We start from the raw sequence: 25496 nt of genomic DNA on the forward strand, positions 1-25496 counted from the left end.
CTTTGCGACTCATGTGAGGAAACTGAGAAGCCCCGCGAATGTTTCAAGACACTTTTGAAACTCTCTCGCGAATGACGGTCACAATTTGTCGCAGCCCAGTGAGATACCGGCTTTAAAGAAGAAGGAGGAGGAGGAGGAGGAGGAAGTTGCATGGAGGGGCGGGGCTTAAACAGATGTCTTCCCCTCTGACCAATCAGTAGTTAATGACGTAAAGAAGGCTGGCACGAGAACTTGGAGCTGAATCAAGATGGCGGCGCAGTAGTGCGGGTTCCAGGGCAACAACTGAGAAGCAAAACGCGGTTATATTTTCGAGTTACTTCGGATTTCTTCTTGTTAAAAATGTTAGCGCGTCATTTAAGCTAACGTTTAATACGTTTAAAGCAGTAGAGCTCGGTGCTGAAGTGTTGTTGTAGTCGGACTGACTCCTTCATCCCTCAACTGCAGGTAAACAAACAACCAGCCAGAGTCCTGACGCTTCTGAGGCAGATATACAATCATTACAGTCATAACTGACGCTTGTTTTTATTAATTTCGTGTTCATGTCATTTTTATCTGTGGATAATTAAAAAGTATGTCTCATGGCTGCCTTGGACACAGTTTCTGTTTAGTGTTTCTCTGCGGTGAAGGCAGTGACATTGCCTCATCATATAACCTGAGAGAAATGCGTCTAAAGGTTTGTCACAGATAGACTCCGAAATATAGTAATTTTCCCCCTGCCAGGTAAGCTGTGTACACTTTTTTTTTTTTTTTTTTAAGAAATTCTCTTATTAAGATGATTTTCTTCATATTACCGCTTCAACTTTATCTTCAGGGAGTCAGCTGCTGTGCACGCGCTGCTAGAGTAACCTACGTATTGTTTTTTTTCCAGCTGTTGGTCAATATTCAGCATCTGGAGAAGTTTAGTCAGCAGAAACAAATGCAGCTCTGTGCGATTTCAGCTGTCTGAATTACATGCACAAGTTGGTATTTCATGTGGTGTAGGAATAAGTGGTAACTGAATTCCAAAAAAAAAAAAAAATGCAGTACAGCATACCTGTCAACTTTGAGGTTTGAAAAAAAGGGATATTTCCCAGATTTTTAACTCAAAATAAGGGAAAATTTCGGAAAGTCATACCCTTCACCGGGCGGCACGGTGGTGTTGTGGTTAGCACTGTCGCCTCACAGCAAGAAGGTCCTGGGTTCGAGCCCCGTGGCCGGCGAGGGCCTTTCTGTGCGGAGTTTGCATGTTCTCCCCGTGTCCGCATGGGTTTCCTCCGGGTGCTCCGGTTTCCCCCACAGTCCAAAGACATGCAGGTTAGGTTAACTGGTGACTCTAAATTGACCGTAGGTGTGAATGTGAGTGTGAATGGTTGTCTGTGTCTATGTGTCAGCCCTGTGATGACCTGGCCACTTGTCCAGGGTGTACCCCGCCTTTCGCCCGTAGTCAGCTGGGATAGGCTCCAGCTTGCCTGCGACCCTGTAGAACAGGATAAAGCGGCTACAGATAATGAGATGAGATGAGATACCCTTCACCAAAAGTGGGTGTGTAGTTGAATGGGGGGCAATTTTCTATCTAGTATTTGTGATTTCCTGTACTCTGGTGCATGTTGGTGATAGCCAAGACCCAAACTCAATATGCTTATGGTTTATAGAGTGCATTTGTGAATAAACTATACATTTTATTTTATTTGCTTTCAGTGGTACCAGTTATTTCCCAAATTAAGGGCTAAAATACGTATCTTATGTTAAAATAAGAAAGGTCATTATATAACCAGTCAATAAATTCAATTCCATTGCAATTTATTATGGTTTTACCATAGTCATGGCCTCGGAACACTAGATAGATAGATAGAGTAATAAAGAGTAATATAAGATATTAAACCAAGAGTGATTTAAAATGGGTAAGTTTCAGATAGAAAATAAAATAGACAATGAGTGGATAAAACAGTTAATACACCAATTAGTTTACACTAGGCTATTTATGAGGTCTTAGCCAGGACATACTTAATGTAAACATGTGTAGCTTACCTTTGATTATTTGGGAGGCTTTCGTTTTCCCCATGGAAAATTTCTTTGCGATGGAAGAGTCTGGGAACATTCCAGCCACGCACTTGTTGAAATCATCAAAGAAAGAGAGGCTAATGTTTTTCTTAGCTATTAGCATCGCCATCTTCACCTCAGACCTAATCAGTGTTGCCAGATACTGCTGACGTTTTCCAGCCCAAATTATGTTCAAAACCCTCCAAAATGCACTTGAAACCGCCCAACTTGGGCAGGAAACCTCCCAATCTGGCAACACTGGACCTAATCACTTGCTCAGCCTCGCCTCCGGACGTAGTTATGTAATTCCTGATGCCTGAGAGGGCGGGGACGTGAATTCATGGCCCGACTTCCTGCTGTAAACTCCTGTCAGAGGCGCGTCATGAATTCTGGACCTACCGACTTTTTTATATTGTGAAAATACGGGACTTTTATATAATGTGAAAATACGGGATATTTTCGGGAAAATAAGAAAACGGGAAGACAGCGGGAAATAAGTCAAAATAAGGGATTTCCCGGGGAAAACGGGAGGGTTGACAGGTATGCAGTACAGTGGTGCTTGAAAGTTTGTGAACCCTTTAGAATTTTCTATATTTCTGCATAAATGACCTACACTGCAAAAACCCGGCTTACAAAAACAAGAAAAAAAAGTAATAAAATGAGGAATGTTTTACTTAAAATAAGCAAAATTATCTGCCAACAGAACAAGAAAATTTGACTTGGCAAGATTTTTAAAAACAAGTAAATATATCTAGCTTTAGAAACCCCACAGATGTCTTAAAACTAGTGTAAACAAGTAGATTTGTACTACTCACTTTAACATGCTAGATACTTTGTCCCCCAACCAACAGTTTGACTATTTCATCTGGGCATATTGGTGTGCTCTGTTTAAGTAAGTGTTTATACCAACTGAGACCGCCAAATAAATCAAAATCAAAACAACAAACCAATCCATTTTGTAGCCTATTTTTGTTGCCAGATTGACAATACAACAATTCATTTAATTTAGTTATCTGTTTTGTGTTAAGGGATTAAAATAAAGGCTAAGATGCTTGAAATAAGAAATTCTGACTGACAAACTTGTCATGGTTAATATAACACCGATGAAATTATGGTAATTCTCATTTTAAGACAGAACTTACTCATAACCAGTAATAAAATCTCAATAACAAGTTATAATACCTTATTAAGATAATTGAGGGAAAAAATGCTTAAAGTAAGTGAAATACTCTTACACAAAACCTGCCTGGAAAGGAGAATTATCTTGGCAGACAAATAACAAGCATATGTTGTCTTGATTTAAGATATTTAATCTTGGTTAGATTTTACTTTTTGCAGTGTAAAGCATGAGAATTTTACACAAAGGCCTAAAAGTAGATAAAGAGAACCCAGTTAAACAAATGAGACAAAAATATTACACTTGGTCATTTATTTATTAGGGGCGATACGGTGGTGTAGTGGTTAGCGCTGTCGCCTCACAGCAAGAAGGTCCGGGTTCGAGCCCCGTGGCCGGTGAGGGCCTTTCTGTGCGGAGTTTGCATGTTCTCCCCGTGTCAGCGTGGGTTTCCTCCGGGTGCTCCGGTTTCCCCCACAGTCCAAAGACATGCAGGTTAGGTTAACTGGTGACTCTAAATTGACCGTAGTGTGAATGGTTGTCTATGTGTCAGCCCTGTGATGACCTGGCGACTTGTCCAGGGTGTACCCCGCCTCTCACCCATAGTCAATTGGGATAGGCTCCAGCTTGCCTGCGACCCTGTAGAAAAGGATAAAGCGGCTAGAGATGATGAGATTTATTTATTGAGGAAAATGATCCACTATTACATATCTGTGAGTGGCAAAAGTATGTGAACCTCTAGGATTAGCAGTGAAATTAGAGTCAGGTGTTTTCAATCAACAGGATGACGGTCAGGTGTTACTGGGCATCCTGTTTTATTTGAAGAACAGGGATCTATCAAAGTCTGATCTTCACAACACATGTTTATGGAACAAGATTTCTGAGGACCTCAGAAAAAGCGTTGTTGATGCTCATCAGGATGGAAAAGGTTACAAAACCGTCTCCTAAAGAGTTTGGACTCCACCAATCCACAGTCAGACAGATTGTGTACAAATGGAGGAAATTCAAGACCATTGTTACCCTCCCCAGGAGTGGTCGACCAACAAAGATCACTCCAAGAGCAAGGCGTGTAACAGTCGGCGAGGTCACAAAGGACCCCAGGGTAACTTCTAAGCAACTGAAGGCCTGTCTCATATTGGCTAATGTTAATGAGTCTACCATTAGGAGAACACTGAACAACAATGGTGTGCATGGCAGGGTTGCAAGGAGAAAGCCACTGCTCTCCAGAAAGAACATTGATGCTCATCTGCAGTTTGCTAAAGATTATGTGGACAAGCCAGAAGGCTATTGGAAAAATGTTTTGTGCACAGATGAGACCAAAATAGAGCTTTTTGGTTTAAACGAGAAGCGTTATGTTTGGAGAAAGGAAAACACTGCATTCCAGCATAAGAACCTTATCTCATCTGTGAAACACGGTGGTGGTAGTATCATGGTTTGGACCCGTTTTGCTGCATCAGGGCCAAGATGGTTTGCCATCATTGATGGAACAATGAATTCTGAATTATACCAGTGAATTCTAAAGGAAAATGTCAGGACATCTGTCCATGAACTGAATCTCAAGAGAAGGTGGGTCATGGAGCAAGACAATGACCCTAAACACAGAAGTCACTCTACCAAAGAATGGTTAAAGAAGAATAAAGTTAATGTTTTGGAATGGCCAAGTCAAAGTCCTGACCTTAATCCAACTGAAATGTCGTGGAAGGACCTGAAGCGAGCAGTTCATGTGAGGAAACCCACCAACATCCCAGAGTTGAAGCTGTTCTGTACGGAGGAATGGGCTAAAATTCCTCCAAGCCGGTGTGCAGGACTGATCAACAGTTACCGGAAACGTTTAGTTGCAGTTATTGCTGCACAAGGGGGTCACACCAGATACTGAAAGCAAAGGTTCACATACTTTTGCCACTCACAGATATGTAATATTGGATCATTTTCCTCAGTAAATAAATGACGAAGTATAATATTTTTGTCTCATTTGTTTAACTGGGTTCTCTTTATCTACTTTTAGGACTTGTGTGAAAATCTGATGTTTTAGGTCATATTTATGCAGAAATACAGAAAATTCTAAAGGGTTCACAAACTTTCAAGCACCACTAAGTTTAGACGTGTGTGTTTGTCCTACAACAGTACAAAACATGAAGCAAAATCATGAGGATAATCATATCATAACCCTTTCTGTCTCCTTCTGACCTGATTTTTTTTTTTTTTAATATAAATGAAGCCATGGCAGAATTGCAGATGGCAAGAAGAAAGAAGTGCAGACATTACAGCTGAGAGCACAAGCTGTTTGCAGAATATGCAAATGACTGTTACAGTTCCAAAGATAAAGGATGGGCATACAGTTTATTCGAGACTATTTCATATACAGAATAGGAGATGAAAAGTGTGTGATATATATATATATATATATATATATATATATATATATATATATATATATATAAAATCTCTCTTCCTGATGTACTCATGGATCTTTGTTTCATCCAGAGCCACTATCCAAGATGAAACAAAGATCCATGAGTACATCAGGAAGATGGATACCTCAGGCAGTAGAAACCTGAGAAGGAAGTGCAAGAGCAACCATCATGGAAAGACGGACCACTGCACGGAACATTACCACCAGCAGATAGAAGAAGTGGCTGCACAAAGCTGAACTGAAAGATGGCACAGAGGCACTAATCACAGCTGCACAAGATCGATGGAGTCCGGGATCTACCACACAATGCAGGACCCCAGGTGTAAACTGTGCAAAGATGCCCCCAAGACAGTCCAGCACATAACGGGGTGTAAGATTCTAGCAGGAAGAGCGTACATGGAATGCTTTAACGGTTAAGGCGTAACCAAATGGCTGGCATAGTGTACAGAAACATCTGTGTTCAGTATGGACTGGAAGTCCCAAGGTCAGAGTGGGACACTTTGGGAGAAAATGACTAAGCTAAGATCCCGTGGGACTTCCAGATACAGATGGACAAACTGGTAATGGCTAACCAACCGGATATAATAGTGGTGGACAAATGGGAGAACAAAGCTGCGGTAATAGATGTGGCAATACCAAGTGACAGTCTAAAGTCCTTCCCGTGCCATATGGTGCATCGGGCGGCGCCGATCTCCGTTTCTGCAGCCCTCGGCCTCTCGCCTATTACATAGCTAGGGTTAAGTTCGAGAAGTATCAAGGTGAAAGAAGAGCTAGAAAAGATGTGGAATATGAAGACAACAGTGGTCCCTGTGGTGGTGATGGCCCTTGGTGCAGTGACCCCCAGACTGGGAGAGTGGCTCCAACATATCCCCAGAACAACATCCAAGAACTTTGTCCAGAAAAGCGCAGTCCTAGGAACAGCTAAGATAATGCGCAGGACTCTCAAATGCTCAGGCCTCTGGTAGAAGACCTGAGCTTGAGGGGGGAAAAAAGACCGTCTGAAGAAGGGGCGAGTGGGATGATGTGTATATTCATATTTGTTCAATTATTTATTTGCATTAACATGGCCATTTTTACTTCTTGAAAAACAAGGAAACCTTTGTGAAACCTCATCTCATTATCTCTAGCCGCTTTATCCTGTTCTACAGGGTCGCAGGCAAGCTGGAGCCTATCCCAGCTGACTACGGGCGGAAGGCGGGGTACACCCTGGACAAGTCGCCAGGTCATCACAGGGCTGACACATAGACACAGACAACCATTCACACTCACATTCACACCTACGGTCAATTTAGAGTCACCAGTTAACCTAACCTGCATGTCTTTGGACTGTGGGGGAAACCGGAGCACCCGGAGGAAACCCACGCGGACATGGGGAGAACATGCAAACTCCGCACAGAAAGGCCCTCGCCGGCCACGGGGCTCGAACCCAGGACCTCCTTGCTGTGAGGCGACAGCGCTAACCACTACACCACCGTGCTGCCCTTTGTGAAACCTAACACACTACCATTTTGTTCAAATATTTCGGTTTATGCTCTTTCACACTCAAACTCCTTCTCTGTGCCATTTATCCATTATGGGTGGCTGATGAACTGGAGCCAATCCCATTTGACGTTGGGTGAGGGAAGAGGTACACCCTGGACAGGTCGCCAGTCTATCGCAGGGCGAACACAGACAGGCAGCCATTCACACTCTCATTCATACCTATGGGCAATTTAGAGTAACCAGCTGACCGAATCTGCATGTCTTGAACTGTGGGAAGAAACCAGAGCACTTGGAGAACATGTAAACTCCACACAGAAAGGCCTGGTCTACTGTCAGGTTTGAACCCTGCTTGCTGTGTGGCAACCGTGATGACCACTGCACCGTGATGCTACCCATCCATCCATTATCTGTAGCCGCTTATCCTGTTCTACAGGGTCGCAGGCAAGCTGGATCCTATCCCAGCTGACTATGGGCGAGAGGCGGGGTACACCCTGGACAAGTCGCCAAGTCATCGCAGGGCTGACACAGAGACAAACAACCATTCGCATTCACACCTACGGTCAATTTAGAGCCACCAATTAGCCTAACCTGCATGTCTTTGGACTTTGGGGGAAACCGGAGCACCCGGAGGAAACCCACGCGGACACGGGGAGAACATGCAAACTCCGCACAGAAAGGCCCTTGTTGGCCACGGGGCTCGAACTCAGACCTTCTTGCTGTGAGGTGACAGTGCTAACCACTACACCACCGTGCCGCCCCATGATGCTACACACTTAAGCTTATATTCTTAAAGAACTCTGAGATTTTATTTATTTAACAAATACAAAATAATACAACATGCCAGACTTGGAACAGTGATTAGGGGAAGTTATGGCCTAAAGTTTAGAGAAGCAGCTTTGAGACCAAAAGGTTGCCGTTTCGGTTCCCTGGACCAGCAGGAATGGCTGAAGTACCCTTGAGTAAGACGCCTAACTCCCAACTGCTCCCCAGTCTGTTGTACGTCGCTCTGCATAAGAGCATTTGCTAAATGCCATTAATGTAATGATGAGCCAGTCAGTGATTTAGTGATAAAGTACAGAAGCATAGAGAGGCAGTAATTAGACCCTCAGTTTGGTATTTCAAATAAATAAATTTGTGCTGACATTTGGGTGACTGTGTGTGCACACATGCACACGGTTTAACTGATTTTTCAAGATTAACTAGTTTGAGTAGGTCCAAGTTCAGTGTTTGGTGTGCGGTTTCTTTAAAACAATGTCCTTTCAAAATCTCTTGAAACTTTTGAACTTCACATACACAAGCTAAAGTTTCTCAGGTTTCTTTTCTATGCTGTATTCGGATCTGTTCTTGGTAAACATTCTCTTGAATGTGTTCAGCTTCAGTGAAGCATTACGTTTCTTACATGCTTGGTCTGAGCATGTGAAGCCACAGACCACCTCTCATCTTTACTTCCGCTTTATGGCTAGTTTTCTGAAACGAATCAGTACACAAGTTTAATTTTTAAACTTTAATTGGATGTCGCTTTTTGGTGTTGAAAGAAATATCTTGCATTAATACTTTCTTTTTCTCCTTCCATCTCGCGCGCTCTGTGTGCGTGATGTACAGCAGCGATGCCATTAGTCGATCCAACCACAGATACCACACCCTTCGTCTCCGATGACGAGGGGGAAGGGACGGATACAAGGGGGGAAGGGCAGTCAAATCAGCCAGAGGCAGAGTGCACGAGTGGCGTGTCCAATAAGAGAGCGCTGATGACCGTGGCAGTCCTCTGCTACATCAACCTGCTGAACTATATGGACCGGTTCACTGTAGCAGGTATATATTACAGTACATGCACACTGACTGACTTTCAGATGGAGTTTATTCATTTTATTCAAAACAAAGGCAAGGCTTCAAACAAATTGATGATGGCATTCTCCAAACGGGCTGCACTGATGCTCCTTTCTGAAGTACCAAGTCAGTTTATTGCCAGGTCTTGTGAATTCTGCAGAATTGTCTAAATCAAGAGAAAATAAATGGGCTGGAAATTGGCAGAACTGAAATCACATGTCTTTCATTTTCAGAGAGCGCCTCTCCTCCCCCCCCCCCCTTTTTTTTTTTAATTAGATCAGCATTATTTGCCATAAGTTGCCCAAGACAGTTGATGTATCACATGTGAGGCTCATGTCATCTCACTCTTAAGTGTTGTAAGACAGTCAAGATCGCTGAACCCTATAAATGTCTGAATCCCAGTCAACTAGAGCAGCTGTAATCTGGAACAGGGCGCTCTGTATTGGGGTCATGTCTAACATTTGGACTCCGTCTTTTTATATTTTATTAAACCAAGCAGTCACGTTTAAATAAGTTATATTTTATAAATGAGCTCTGGCCAAGAAATTGCTAAAACTATAAGCTCATCTCATCATCTCTAGCCGCTTTATCCTGTTCTACAGGGCCGCAGGCAAGCTGGAGCCTATCCCAGCTGACTACGGGCGAAAGGCGGGGTACACCCTGGACAAGTCGCCAGGTCATCACAGGGCTGACACATAGACACAGACAACCATTCACACTCACATTCACACCTACGGTCAATTTAGAGTCACCAGTTAACCTAACCTTTGGACTGTGGGGGAAACCGGAGCACCCGGAGGAAACCCACGTGGACACGGGGAGAACATGCAAACTCCACACAGAAAGGCCCTCGCCGGCCACGGGGCTCGAACCCGGACCTTCTTGCTGTGAGGCGACAGCGCTAACCACTACACCACCGTGCTGCTCTTTCCAAATTCAGATTTTACCAATTTAAAAAAAGTGTATATATAATATAATGCATGTGTGTTTTTGTACAAATATGAAGGAAGCTGTAAATGCTTTATAATTTACAGTAAATTTGATATGCTTTCCTAAAGGTGTGCTTCCTGATATTGAGAAGTTCTTCACCATCGGTGATGGCAACTCTGGGCTGCTCCAGACTGGTATTATAATATATATATATATTTTTTTAAGTATTATTGTTGTCGTGAAAGTATGGGCCATGAGTACTAAAACTAACTGTATCCCTGTTCTCTCAGTCTTTATCTGCAGCTACATGTTTCTTGCTCCTGTCTTTGGTTATCTGGGTGACAGGTACAACAGGAAGTTGATCATGTGCATGGGCATCACCTTCTGGTCTTTAGTGACCTTATCCAGCTCCTACGTCAACAAAGATGTTAGTAGCATGACTAAACCTGTTCCCAAATAATGACCTGTGTGTTTTAAATATGTTTTCATGCTAAACATCAAGGTCTGAGTATGATGAAGTGACTGTTGGTGATTGATTTCTGTCTGTCTTTGTGTAACAGCATTTTTGGGCATTGTTGCTGACGCGGGGGTTTGTGGGCGTCGGTGAGGCCAGTTACTCCACCATCGCTCCCACCATCATCGCAGACCTCTTCATCAAGGAGAAGAGAACTGCCATGCTCTCTGTCTTCTACTTTGCCATCCCTGTAGGCAGGTGAGAGAAATACCGAGGTGTTTCCATCTGGAACTGTAAAACTGCACGATTTCAAACACGAAATTAGATTTTTTTTTTTTTTAAGTACTGCAACAGGTAACTTGCAGCTAGCTGTGACCAAAAGCAATGAAATTCTGTGAATGTTTGGTTTTGATTCAGAGATTATTTGTATATGAATTTTGCAGGGTATAGTGACAGTATACTAGAGTATAGTACAGCATTTATTAATCGGAATCTTAAAAAATGATCATCTTATTCCCTCTAGAACCCATGGGAGCATCCCATTCGAAAAAAAATAATTAAAGCGTACAAAATCATAAACGTGCTGCTGCCAGAAATGTTTTGAGGAATTAAAGGTTTCCACAATTATGAGAAGTACACTGTTCTTGGATGACTTCCTGTTCATTTCCTCTGTAAACCAGAGACCGTGACTATTATGTAAAAATTTAAAGAAGTGAAGCAAAGAGCACGACTGTCTCATGCTCAAATGATGTCAAGCATACAGCAACACAAGGTAGAAATCTAGGATTTGTTCTGTATTCAGAGTTTTTGTGCACATCTGGAAAGTCAGTCAAAGTTTGTCATTTGAACGTCAGGAAATTCTGAACGTGTTTTTGAAAAAGGATACAGGCGATGTCAAATTAACACGTTCTCAAGACATTGGCAACAGGTTTAGAACCTTATTCACTTACTTTATGCACTTATGCAACCTCATTTCATGTTTTCACTTTCAATGACTGTTACAAGGACCTCATACAGAAACCATATAGTTCTCATCCTAGGGCTGTAACGATATGCGTATCAAAATCGAAATCGCGATATGCAAAGCCACGATCCGTATCGCGATACAAGAAGGCAGAATCGCGGTACACCCTTTCAAACTTCTCCTCAGCCCAAAAACAGAGGCGCTTCCAAACTTCAATTTATGAATACTTTACTTTTTATTTAAATAAATTTTATTTTTTTATATCTATTAGTAAGTCGTTTTTTCACCGACCTGTGACAATCTTCTGCGAGTCACGCAACGTCCACACTCGCCACTGGCAGAGCATTCATTTCTTTTAAGTGGTCGCCATTCTGGTTGCGACGCGGGGAGCGAATCTGTAAACAAGCAGCTCATTGGCTGGCTAGGTGTGCCACAAGCCAATCACTTGACCGGAAAGGCATGCAGTGTTGCCAGATTGGGCAGGTTTAGGTGCTTTTTGGCTGGTTTTGAACATATTTTGGGGTGGAAAACATTAGCAATATCTGGCAACACTGAAGGCATGTCTGCTTGGGCGGAAGCCTTCTGCGGCAGTTACATTTTGACACGCGAGCAATGTTTCACCATAAAAATTCCGTAATTTCCATCTGTTTTCCGCGATCACAGAAAATCATTGGCCCTATGAGAGTGAGACAGTGAGAGAGCCCCCCCCCCCAAAAAAAAATCTTAACGGATTTACACGATTTGGAAAAATGACTTTTTCAGAACCGAAAAAAACACAGCTTCCGGCTCAACAGTATTTTGAGAAATAAAACAATCTTTGGATATACATTTGTTCATTTTTGCATACATATTACTCATTCTCTGCAGTGGTCTGAATTATTTGTTATTAAATAGTTAATGTAAGTAAGTAAATGTTAAGTCAAATTTACTACTTTTAAAAAAACATTTTTAAAAAAATCGTGGGCGTATCGAATCGTGGGTCAAAAATCGCGATACGAATCGAATCGTGAGTTGGGTGTATCGTTACAGCCCTATCTCATCCAGTTCAGTTCCTTAAAAGGTTGGCTGAAACATGCCTTGCAGAGATCTTGGTAGAAACATGCCTTGCAGGCTTTGAAAAAAGGCCTCTATGGGGTTGGCCTGCATCTTACTGATTGGTAATGTTCAGGTTCTGGAGCCCAAGGATTCAGGCATTCACACGTTTTACTACATTTTTATAGATCTTGTCAGACTGTACAATATGATGATGGCATTCAATTATTCATTCTCTCTGTCTTTCTGTCCTCTACTCACCAGTGGTCTGGGCTATATAGTCGGATCAGCAGTTGATAACGGTACAAAAGACTGGCACTGGGCCTTGAGGGTAGGTCTACTTGCACATCATGTTCCATCTGCAAACTTGCAGTTTCGTTCTGAGGCGACATTCACACTTGTAATAACGTTCAATAACACCTCCGTGCCTTTGTCTCTCTCTTTCTCTGTCAGGTGACACCTGGTTTGGGTCTTTTAGCAGTGTTTTTGTTGGTGTTTGTGGTGCAGGAGCCCAAGCGTGGTGCTATAGAGTCTCGGCCCGAGCACACCCTGCACAGGACTAGCTGGCTCGCGGACATGAAGGCTCTCTTCAGGAAGTCAGTAGTGTTCTGATTTTGCACATTTCATACTCTTTAATAAAATGCACTCGCCTTTTCTTGCTATTCTGTAATCTTGGGTTCACTGCTTAGTTTTCCGACTTTGCTTGACTGACAGAGTATCCTGATATCTTCAGTCGTCAACTCATTTTAGCATCGAGAACCTTTGAAAATTGACAGTCAAATGAAGAAATGCTGCCATTCTAAGAGCAGTTAATATTTGACACCGCTGTCTGTCTTTGCTGGATGTTCTTATCCTTCTTGAGTCGTTCTTCAACAGTAACAAATGAAAATTGGTGGAAAAACTGCAAAATTGTATACACCGATCAGCCATAAAATTAAAAACACTGACCAGTACATTTGATTATCTCATTACAGTGGCACCTGTCAAGGGGTGGGATCTATTAGGTAGCAAGAGAGCAGTCAGTTCTTGAAGTTGATGTGTTGGAAGCAGGAAAAATGGGCAAGCGTAAGGATCTCAGTGACTTTGACAAGGGCCAAATTGTGATGGCGAGATGACTGGGTCTGAGCTGCTCCAGGTGCCAGCATTAACTTTTTCAGCAGTTTGTGCTACAGTAGCTCTTCTATGGGATTGGACCATATGGGTTAGCCTTCGTGCCCCATGTAAATCAGTAAGCCTTCGACACCCATGACCCTGTCGCCGGTTCACACGCTGTCCTTCCTTGGACCACTTTTGGAAGGTATGAACCACTGCATACCAGGAACACCCCACAAGACCTACAGTTTTGGAGAAGCTCAGACCCAGTCACAGTTTGGCCCTTGTCAAAGTCAGTCAGATTCTTGCGCTTGCCCATTTTTCCTGCTTTCAACACATGGACTTCAAGAACTGACTGTTCTCTTGCTGCCTCATATATCCCACTCCTTGACAGTAGGGATGGCGAAAACTAAAAAAAATCTTGACCGACCACCGAGCCTCATTAGCCGGTTAAAGTCGGTTAACCTATGAGTTTAAAATTCTAGAATTGGAATTATTAGAATCTATTCTAAATCTAACCGCGAGCATGCGCACATTCAGTCCCAGTCGCTGCCCTCCACTCACATTACCTTTTCTACAGCGCGAAACATTTAGTCAAACGCGGCACTGATGTCGAGGGGTTTGTGTTGGAGCGGAGGACAAATGGCTCCAGCTTAGAGACATCGTGAGAAGCGTGAAATCCCCCCTCAACCCCTCCTCCTTGTCCTTCTCCACCCGGGTCTGTGTCTGCGGCCATGTCAGCAAGGGGCACGCACTTTTGTAAAGTTGCAACTTGGCATTAATATCAGTGTGAACATGTTCTCAATAAATTGCCATCATTTTCTAAGCGGCAAGCTTTAGCTCAGTCACTACCGGTGCTTGCTTTGAGTAGCCTATTGAAAACAATCCTATCATACACTTGTCCCATCTTAACTTTTCATTGAAGCTAGGACGTTTTAGCGATACGGCCCCTGGCGTTTACAGTTAACTGCAGTAGGCTGTGTGTTATTGCATACTGCTACGGACTAGGCACTTTTCTTCGAAGTGAGCCACAAAGGCCTCATACTGCAATTGTTTTCCAGCTACTGATATTACGGTTGCATGGCTGCTAATTGTGCACAGCCATTGGGAATGGGATAGCTGGAGCTGAGCTGATTAGCCGCTAAGCTAATATAGCAACTGTCTGATGCTAAGTAACATCAGTGAGTAACCAGGTTTTAGTTCAGATCTTGTGTATTATTATTACGTTGACATTAATATTCACCAGACTAATCAACCATCGGCTTCATTCATGCGCCGTGTTCTTGTTTCTTTGATAGTCAAGAATTTCCTTGATGTTACGTACCTGGTTAACATAAAATGTAATCCAACACTGAGACTTTTCTTTCGCCGAGTGGCAGCTGTCTTTAACTGGGGCGGGAGGGCGGGACATGACTGAATGGGTGTTTCTGATTTGTCAGCTGTCGTCCTTACACCGCATGGCATGCCCCAAGCGTTTACAACACAGAATTCCAGGTTCTCCGCTCCAAAATCGGCAGCTTCAAAACGATTGAATTTTTTTTTTTTTTTTAAACCGACAACCAAAAAAAAATTAACCGGTTGACGTTGATTCGGTCAAACGGTCATCGGTTAACATCCCTACTTGACAGGTGTCATTGTAATGAGATAATCAATGTTATTCACTTCACCTGTCAGTGGTTTTATTTTTATGTCTGATCTGTGTGTATCTACATATTTTTCACATCTCCCCAATTTGATCATTCACAAATTTCCACCCACGAGCTAACTCTCTCCATCCCATGACCGTTACCAACTGGGAAGGGCAGAGCAAACAAGTCCTTCCTCTGGGACATGTGAAAAACCACAGCTTTTTGAATTGCTGCTCATGTTGCATCAGGGCAGAGTAAAACAGTCTGAGGAAAACACTGTCTACCCACTTCCACATCCATGAGCTCATTGATGCCCACAAGTGGCTTTTTGTCACTGTGATTATATTATATAACATACACACACCTTTTAACTGTACCTCATCTCCTTCTGCAGTAAGAGTTTTGTTCTGTCGACGTTTGGTTTCACGGCAGTGGCCTTCGTCACGGGATCGCTTGCTCTTTGGGCTCCTGCCTTCCTCTTCAGAGCAGCAGTCTTTACTGGAGAGAAGCAGCCATGCATCCAGGAGCCGTGTGACACCTCTGACAGGTTACACACACACACGGAAAACAGTCACATTAATGCATGCCTCAAGCTCAGTGATATCTCTGGCAGAGGATGCACAAAGTTCCTGAACTTCAAGCAGCACAAAACTGGAGCAAGCAGTAAGATGTCTAATCATATGGGCTGCAGATGTTTTTAAGTGCATTGCTATTGTCATTTTAAGATTAACAGCCTCAGTTCAACCTCCTCTTCTACACCATAATGCTGACGCACTGCTCTTACTGTCGTCCTGGTGACAGTTACAGTTTGGTGAAACCGGACTTATTCTTTCTTTTGGTTTCTGTTTTGGCCAGTTCTTATATTTTGAGTGTGCGGAGACACAAATTCCTTTTACATTCACGCGTTGTTTCTGGTTAGAGTACGCTGTACGCATTCTGGCTGCTGCTTCTCACCAGAGCGTTTTATTTTATTTTCTCTTGGGGCATTTAATTTATTTTTTTTATTTTTTGTGTAGTTTAATTTTTGAGTGTTTTGTCCGCCGGTTGTGGTGTAGCTCCGGACCCAGTTTTGGGCGTCGGTTCCGTCCAGGCCTTGGTTCGCTGTGGGTGATGCCTGTGCTCCTCACTATGGACTGTAGTGAGCTCGTTGCTCATTTTAAGTCAGTCAAGTTTATTTGTATAGTGCTTTAACAATAAACATTGTCGCAAAGCAGCTTTATAGAATTTCAACGACTTAAAACATGAGCTAATTTTATCCCTAATCTATCCCCAATGAGCAAGCCTGTGGCAAGGAAAAACTCCTTCAGACGACATGAGGAAGAAACCTCGAGAGGAACCAGACTCAAAAGGGAAGCCATCCTCATTTGGGCAACAACAGACAACATGACTATAACATTAACAGTCCTAACATGAAGTCAGTTTCGTTGATGTTATAACTCTTCATTGATGGAAACTTGAGTGCAAAACTGCTCATGACAACTGCAGTCCTAAAGTCAGCGAGGCAACTGTAGTCCTCAGCCATAAAAGCATTACTGTAAGAGTCCAGAGCGTCCTCCGGGTGTGACTTTCAACCGTCCATATGGGGCCGTCCTCTACAGAAGCGATGTGCTGAGACTCCGACCAGACGCAGGGCATCAGGATGGATCAGGCAGGTCCAAGGAGCAAAAGAGGTCAGCATTTTGATCTCAGGATTGACATGTAACTCGGGGGGGGAGAGAACACAGGTTGTTGGGTATGCCCAGTGTCACCTGAATAAGTAGAAACAGGTATACATTTTGCACTGAGTGCAAGCAGGGACTCTGGTAAAACTAGCTACGGTATGACCGCATGACTAAAAGGGGAGAGCCAGAAGGTAACACAGGCATGAGGGAGCCCCGGGACATAAAGCAGCAGCCACTACACCGTCAACAAACTCGAGGGAGCAAGCGAGTGGGGACTGACAGCACCCATACATCCTAGTTTACCAAAACACTCTACATCTGAGGACCCTCCAGATCTACACCTGTACCTCATAAACACCATTAACAAAAGGCTTGACTAAACAGATGTGTTCAGCCTAGACTTAAACGCTGAGACTGTGTCTGAGTCCCGAACACTACTTGGAAGGCTGTTCCATAACTGTGGGGCTTTGTAAGAAAAGGCTCCGCCCCCTGATGTAGCCTTCACTATACGAGGTACCAGCAGATAGCCTGCACCTTTTGATCGAAGTAGGCGTGGCGGGTCATAGAGGACCAGAAGTTCACTCAGGTACTGTGGTGCGAGACCATTCAGTGCTTTAAAGGTCAATAGTAGTATTTTATAATCAGTACGAAATTTCACATCATGGTTGTTCAGCACTCTGCAGCAGTGCTTAGCGTGATGTTCTGAGCGATGTTACTCGGTGGCGTCGCGGCAGCTGTGCAGACGGTTTGGGACATAACAGCGCTCTGCGTGGCGGTGCATCTATGCTCGCTTTGTGGATCCATGGCGTGATGTTCCGAGTGATGTTGCCCGGCGGTGGCTGTGCTGGCAGTGTGGGACTTGTTTTCGTGCGCCTTTTGGTGGGACTGTAGCTGCTACACCATTGGAATGACATCCTGACCTTTTATTTGGTGGACTTTTTTTTTTTTTTTTTAAATATATAATCATAACACGACCTTGGGTTTTGTGAAAGGCACTATATAAATTGACCTTTTGATTGTAGCATGGTGTCTAATTCTAATACCCTTCCTGCATTTCTCTCTAGTCTCTATTTTGGCATCATCACGTGTGTGACGGGAGTGTTGGGCGTAGCAATGGGTGGAGCAGTCAGTCAGCATCTGAGGAAGAGAACTCCACGTGCTGATCCGCTCGTATGTGCTGCTGGCCTCCTCCTCGCTGCTCCCTTCCTCTATCTGTCCATCACCTTTGCCCAGGGAAGCACCATAGCTACTTACGTGAGTCTGCTGCACATTACCATCACATGCACAATCTTTTTCTTTTCTTTCTCCTGCTTCCTCATTCTCACTGTTCTTTCACGTTTCGTTACTCACACATTGCACACACACCCTCTTTTATCTCCTTTTTTTTTTTTCACTCCCTTCCCCATTTGTTTCTGCACTTTATCACTGGCTCTGTGCCTTATATTTAAGTAAAGAGATTAAGTAATCAGGGGCAATAAGAGGCTGGAAAAGTTAAAGGTACAAAAAAGGAACAGCTGGAGGACCAAATTGCAACTCATTAGGTCAATTGGCAATAGGTCATTAACATGACTGGGTATAAAAAGAGCATCTTAGTGGCAGCAGCTCCCAGAAGTAAAGCTGGGAAGAGGATCACCAATCCCCCTAATTCTGCGCCGACAAATAGTGGAGCAATATCAGAAAGGAGTTCGACAGTGTAAAATTGCAAAGAGTTTGAACATATCATCATCTACAGTGCATAATATCATCAAAAGATTCAGAGAATCTGGAAGAATCTCTGTGCGTAAGGGTCAAGGCCGGAAAATCATACTGGGTGCCCGTGATCTTCGGGCCCTTAGACGGCACTGCATCACATACAGGCATGCTTCTGTATTGGAAATCACAAAATGGGTTCAGGAATATTTCCAGAGAACATTATCTGTGAACACAATTCACCGCGCCATCCGCCGTTGCCAGCTAAAACTCTATAGTTCAAAGAAGAAGCCGTGTCTAAACACGATCCAGAAGCGCAGACGTCTTCTCTGGGCCAAGGCTCATTTAAAATGGACTGTGGCAAAGTGGAAAACTGTTCTGTGGCCAGACGAATCAAAATTTGAAGTTCTTTATGGAAATCAGGGACGCCGTGTCATTCGGACTAAAGAGGAGAAGGACCACCCAAGTTGTTATCAGCGCTCAGTTCAGAAGCCTGCATCTCTGATGGTATGGGGTTGCATTAGTGCGTGTGGCATGGGCAGCTTACACATCTGGAAAGACGCCATCAATGCTGAAAGGTATATCCAGGTTCTAGAGCAACATATGCTCCCATCCAGACGACGTCTCTTCCAGGGAAGACCTTGCATTTTCCAACATGACAATGCCAAACCACATACTGCATCAATTACAGCATCATGGCTGCGTAGAAGAAGGGTCCGGGTACTGAACTGGCCAGCCTGCAGTCCAGATCTTTCACCCATAGAAAACATTTGGAGCATCATAAAACGGAAGATACGACAAAAAAGACCTAAGACAGTTGAGCAACTAGAATCCTACATTAGACAAGAATGGGTTAACATTCCTATCCCTAAACTTGAGCAACTTGTCTCCTCAGTCCCCAGACGTTTACAGACTGTTGTAAAGAGAAAAGGGGATGTCTCACAGTGGTAAACATGGCCTTGTCCCAACTTTTTTGAGATGTGTTGTTGTCATGAAATTTAAACTCACCTAATTTTTCTCTTTAAATGATACATTTTCTCAGTTTAAACATTTGATATGTCATCTATGTTCTATTCTGAATAAAATATGGAATTTTGAAACTTTCACATCGTTGCATTCCGTTTTTATTTACAATTTGTACTTTGTCCCAACTTTTTTGGAATCGGGGTTGTATTTAGATCCCTTTGGTCATCTTGCTAAAAAGTTTAGGTAGTGTATTTCCTTCTAATTTTTGATGAGGTGATGAAAAGTAGAACAGAAGACCTTAAGTAAAACAAAATAAGTGTGGGTGGTTTTTTTTTTTTGAATATGCAAATTAAAAAAAATTTAAATCGTATTTTCAATAGACTAGTAATATTCAGTGCAACTTTGCATCCTTAGATGTGGCAATGTCTTACGATGACCTTTGTGTATATTTCTTGTTTGACTCAGGTCTTCATCTTTTTTGGTGAGATGTTCCTCTCGATGAACTGGGCCATCGTGGCTGACATCCTGCTGGTGAACTTCCTCCTCTACTTTCTTATATTTGTGATGATTAGGCCTGCCATTATAAATTTATATCACATTTTTCTCTCTCTCTCTGTCTCTCAGTATGTTGTTGTCCCCACACGGCGGTCCACGGCAGAGGCTTTCCAGATCGTTCTCTCTCACCTGCTGGGAGATGCAGGGAGTCCCTACCTCATAGGAAAGGTATGGGTCACTGTGACTGACACACACACAATGAAAAATGCTGTTGTTTCACTCTGTTAATGCTTCACTCGTTTTCTTTCCGTGTTAGGTGTCAGACTCACTGAAGCAGGCGGATTCTTACATGTGGCAGTTCCGCTCCTTGCAGATCTCTCTCCTGCTCTGTGCTTTTGTCGCTGTGATTGGCGGAGCCTTCTTCCTGGCCACAGCCCTATTTATTGAAAAAGACCGACATCATGCTGAGAACTACGTTCCTTCAGGTGAGTGGACTACTTGCTAGGAACACTAAAATGAAATTGTGCTTCTTTTGGTATTTATTCAACTGCCATCACTCATTAATCAAATACAAACGATGATGGCATGGGGGGCAAAACTGACAGTGTTCTCTGGGTGGGAGGGATAGTGTGTTCTCTCTCTCATCTGTCAGTCATAGTGATGCTAGCCAGTCATCGGCGTCTGTGAGCTCGTGCATGCAGAAAGGGCGAATAGTGCTTTCCCTCAGAGTGTGTTATGCTTACCAGTGACGCAGCATGAGTAGCCGTTTAAAAGATGTGTGCGCTTGGCTGGCTTCACTTGTCTTGAAGCAAGTACTTAATAGTCTTCTCTCTCTCCTCAGCTGGTAGTTGTCGTAGGTTGGAACTGGCCATGAATAAACTGGGGGGAAATTCAGGGGGAAAAGAAAACAATAAAATAAACAAAACAGCATTTACACTCTAAATATCTAAGGATGAAATGGAGATGAAAGTCTTACTAAAGGTGTTTTTTCTTAGTCTGGCTAACGCGACTTCAAAGCTCTGCGAGCATTTGGTCTGGCAAAGATATTAAGCCCAACCGTTTCCCAAAGGCATGGTTGACCCGCCTCCCTGAAATGCCTCAGTTTGCTACTGGTCAAAGCCAGAAAAGGCTGTGATGAAGCTTAAACTAATCACATCACTCTTTCCTCTGACGTATGTGATGCGACGGAAACTGCTTGAGTAACAGGAAGAAGATAAATACCTCCAGGGCTGCTCTTTGCTCCGTTTTCAATGAGAACTTCCCGTTGAATGCTTTCAATACAGCATCTACCGCTGTGTCAAAGGCTTGCCGCTGCTCCATGTTCATAATGTTTCTAGTGAATGAAGCGCTTTCGGCATAGATTCTGTAAACAATCTATGGCTTCCGGTCGCAGTTCTACTACGTCACTGCCTTGAACACGCCTCTACCCAGGGCCGTTGGAGATGCTCAAAGTTGATTGGCTCCCGATTTTTCGGGAGCTTGGAAGAGCTGGAGATAGCTTGCCTGGCCAGACTAAGCTCGCAACAGGCCCTCGTGTTGCGTCACACTTGGGATGGGCGGGCCCAGGCTAGTTTTTTCTATCATTACAACAAAAGTGAAGTAATTACATCTTCCTAAATGTTTTGTGCTGCCCATGTACAGTCCCCTCTGAAAGTATTAGAATGGCAAGTCCAAATTTGTTATACACTAAAGACGTTTTTGAAATCAAAAGCTGAATGAGACAGTGGATTGGATGCATTTCTCTGTAAACCGGCAGACAGAATGGTTCTGTAGACATCTGAATTCATTCTGCTGACACCATCAGGAGTTACATCGTCAATAAAGATTCATGAGCCTGTTCCAGAAGCACACATACAAGCTCGAGCCTTGACACTCAAGCCTCTACCATGTTTGACCAGTAAGCTCATGTGTTTTGGATCATGAGCAGATCTTTTTTTTTTTTTTTTCATACTTTCTTGGCATGGATGTAAACGGCGCGCCTTTTGGCGGATGCCGCCTTTTTCACGGCTGTCTGGGGGACTTGTGTGAATCGTGCAGATCCGATGAGTTGTGGCTTTTTTTGGGCGGGGCGTTGGAGTGTCTGATTATAATTTCATCAAAGTAAATTCTGTATTAAAATTACTAAATAAGCAAATGCCGTTACAGTCCATGAAACATAGGAAGTATAAGTATGAGAAGCAAACAGTAAATCAGAAAGCTGCGCACGTAAAGCCAATTACGTAACTTGCGTTGGACTGATGGAAATCCTTGCGCGTGCAGTGAAGTGCAGCCAGCAGCAGATAATGGCGCGCAGCTTTCTGATTTACTGTTTTCTTCTCATACTTATACTTCCTATGTTTCATGGACTGTAACGGCATTTGCTTATTTAGTAATTTTAATACAGAATTTACTTTGATGGAATTATAATCAGACAGTCCAACGCGGCCCCCCCCCCCCCCCCCCCCCCCCCCCCAAAAAAAAAAAACTCATCGGATCTACACGATTCACACAAGTCCCCCAGACAGCCGTGAAAAAGGCGGCATCCGCCAAAAGGCGCGCCGTTTGCGTCCATGCTTGGGAAAGCCATGGCCAAATGGTTAGAGAAACAGCTTTGGGACCAAAAATTGCTGGTTTGATTCCTTGAACCAGCAGGTCTAGCTTAAGTGCTCTTGAGCAAGGTGCTTAACCCCCAACTGCTCTGGCAAGAGTGGTGGCGTACCTTGTGTCTGATTAGCCAGAGAAAATCTGATGATGTGATTATCAGTTCAGGCAAGAACCCGGCCTTAACTAAATCCTGGTTCCAGAGATTTTGTGGTTCATCTCTGTATTTCTTTGCGAATTAAAATACGGCCTTCCAGTTCTTAGTGCTGTTGTGGTTTGCGTCTGGTGGTACGACCTCTGTTTCTGCTTTAAGTCGTCTTCAAACTGTTGATCGTCATACTTTCACACCTGCCCTGTGGATGTTGTCGGTGAGGTCACTGACTGGCTGTAGTTTTGGGGTTTTCTTTCACAGCTGTCACAATGTTCGTCATCAACTGCTGTTGATTTGATTGGCCTGTACTGTTCGAGGTCTGTCTGGTGACTGATACAATTTTTCAGGAAATTCCAAATTGTTGTACTTGTGCAATGTCTCTTTTTTTTTTTTTTTTTTTTTTTTTCTTCAGTCTTTTTCTCCGCTTCGGAATGGCTTGCTTTTCTCCCATAGACAGCTCTCTGGTCTTTATGTTGGTTTATCCTTTTTAATAACATGTCGTCTTCACGGGGGGGAACCCAGGGGCTCGAACCAAGAGTAGATATTCAGGTGGGGTTTACATTAGACTGTATCAGTGGATCATCAGATTAACGTTTTTAAAAACGATTCGCGTGCACACAGCAACGCCAATACACGGATACGCTAATCACATGACTAATTAGACGGCACGCAAGTTGAAATGTAATGTGTAAATTTCTCCTCAGCGGCTCGGCTCCGCAGGCATCCTGCGCTCCAAATCACTCCGCCCTGAACAGCGAGTGCCCTCTGGAGGGTGCGCACTCCGGCCCTGCGCAGCTCACAGAGCGCGCGAGTGAAGCGCACGAGCAGTGATTCGGGACTGAGCCGCTGTGTGTGTGATCTCAGTGCATATCGGGCATGCGCGTCACTTACCACTTGCAAGTGGAAGGATGGCAAGCCTAAAGACAATCATAACTACACAATGGGCAGTATTTGCATCAGTATTTGCAGTATTTTCATACTTTTATACTCTTTAATGAAAGGTGATACAAGGCGGAAGTCCGCGCCGTTTTTCAGCAGTCGCGTCACATGACCAACGCCAGCGAATCAGGAAGGCGGATGTCACAGTGACGTTGTCCAATGACGACGTCAGCTAGAGCTCAGCACAGCGTATCCTCGTATCTCAATGTTTACACAGCACCGGACCAGATATGAACTGGGTTGAATACGTGGGCCCTGGCGGATTCCCGTTTCCCAGCGTTTTAATGTGAACGGACAGTGCATCCGCGAAGAAAACGAGACAGATACGGTCTAATGTAAACTTGGCCTCAGTGTTGGATTGTTTAAAGGATCTACCTAACAGGAAGCACCTGTCAGTCACGTGTTCCAATATTTTTTGATCACTTGAATGATGGGTGGGTGAAAAAAAGGTGCTGTGTACCAAGTTGTTTATCACATCTAAATGTGAATATCAGGAAATGAAAGCTGAAATTCTCATCTATCATCTCAAACCCACATGTCTTTGGTGTCAAGCAAAAACAGGATCGGCCTCGCCATTGCAGTACTTAAAAGGGGATTGTGTATCGGTTGAATTGGTGACGTAACCACTAATTTCTTCTAAAAAGTAGTTTCATCTCTGAAAGGAAGAATTATACAGACTTGTAGCCTGATTTTATAAATATATTTGACTGAAAACTGAAGGCGTTCTACAAAAACGTTTCACGCAAGTGTATTGACAGTTCAAAAAGTTCCCTTGAGGGTTTTTTTTTTTAAGTAAACTGGTTTTCTGTTCATTCTTGTCAACCACAAATGTAGTAGATAAAAATAATTATTTTAATGTGCTATGGTATTACAGCTCAAGTGTGAAATGTCGTATCTCTCTTTTTTTTTTTTCTCTAGACGATGCACCGATTATTGTCCCCAAAAGAGGAAGATCCACTAAGGTGTCTGTGTCGAGTGTTTTAATTTGAGCACATGGAAGAATCTAGAGAACGCTTACCTCACTGGGGGAAGTAGATGGATGTTGAGTTTACACGACTGCTGGAATGGAATGGTGTGGTATGGGATGAAGAGTCACTGATTGATTGGACTTTTACCCCATCAGGGATTTTAGGATAATTTATGATGATCTGTTTGTTTAGTTTATTAACATCTTTATCACTTTTGGGAACATGACTAACCACCAGGAAGACTGGCATGGTACTGCTGAAGGACTTGATTTCCTGGGGGGAGGAGAGGAGAGGCGTGCTGTTCAGCATTCAGAGAAGAGATGTGTCTTACTGAGGAAAGCTGAAGCCTGTGGAATTCTGGGAAATGGTCTGGAAGAACATCTCCTTTCTGGGAAGGAATTTAAATTGTGCGACAAACTGTGTTTGAAACCTAAAGCCAAAAGGAAGCGATCTTAACCTTTGGGGTTTTATAACCAACATTTACTTCAGGTTGTTAGTTAATTTAACTAATGTACGGACTAAAGTACATGATTTAGATATCATTTTACTGTCCTTTCTGTAACTACACTACATAATCATGACACGACTGTTCAGTGATTGTATAATGTTGCGTTACCTGGATGACCTTTATACATACTATAATATTTCAGCACATCACGCATACTAATCCATATCTAGCTGATTTTTTTTTTTTTAAAGATTAAAACTCGGATATAAATCGAGCGCCTACCCCTCTGCTTCTACCCAAGTCTCTGATTTGTATGATTTCTGAATATTAAAAGTTTGCCGATTGTCATTGGAATCAAATGCAGTCAGTGAGGAAACAGCAGGTCTTTAGGATGTGCCACTTTTTTTTTTTTTTTTAATTTATATATATTTTTTAAGAAGACTATGGTGTTTTTATATGAAAGGTTTAACTCTTCTGAAGATGTAATTTGGGAGTAATAAAGTTTGACTTTTTTGTTGTTGAACATTAAATTAAGCTTCAGCTCGTGTGTGTTTTGTTTGTGGTCTTTTCTGGTCACGTAACCTGAACGCCGTGTACTATTAAAACTCTCAACTAACTCCGTCTTTAACTTTGGCTCTTAAGTT

General features: G+C 43.2%; 1 protein-coding gene across 4 annotated transcripts; it reads left to right on the top strand.

Annotated features, from left to right (window-relative positions):
* The first annotated feature begins 218 nt into the window (after nucleotides 1–218).
* spns1 (SPNS lysolipid transporter 1, lysophospholipid) lies at nucleotides 219–25399 on the top strand. Of its 4 annotated transcripts, XM_060901811.1 has the most exons (14): nucleotides 219–444; nucleotides 598–673; nucleotides 8631–8840; nucleotides 9914–9979; nucleotides 10076–10212; nucleotides 10346–10497; nucleotides 12500–12566; nucleotides 12689–12831; nucleotides 15350–15502; nucleotides 17681–17870; nucleotides 19737–19802; nucleotides 19896–19994; nucleotides 20083–20251; nucleotides 24355–25399. In XM_060901811.1, exons 3-14 carry the CDS (start codon nucleotides 8636–8638, stop codon nucleotides 24423–24425), a joined length of 1518 nt encoding a protein of 505 aa, XP_060757794.1. In that variant the 5' UTR covers nucleotides 219–444; nucleotides 598–673; nucleotides 8631–8635; the 3' UTR covers nucleotides 24426–25399. The 4 variants fall into 4 exon arrangements, with proteins under 4 accessions (XP_060757794.1, XP_060757791.1, XP_060757792.1 ...); XM_060901808.1 differs by lacking the exon at nucleotides 598–673; XM_060901809.1 differs by lacking the exon at nucleotides 598–673 and having other exon boundaries at nucleotides 8634–8840.
* Nucleotides 25400–25496: the final 97 nt, after the last annotated feature.

The sequence above is a fragment of the Neoarius graeffei genome, chromosome 20, assembly GCF_027579695.1.
Source record: "Neoarius graeffei isolate fNeoGra1 chromosome 20, fNeoGra1.pri, whole genome shotgun sequence".
Lineage (NCBI taxonomy): Eukaryota > Metazoa > Chordata > Actinopteri > Siluriformes > Ariidae > Neoarius > Neoarius graeffei.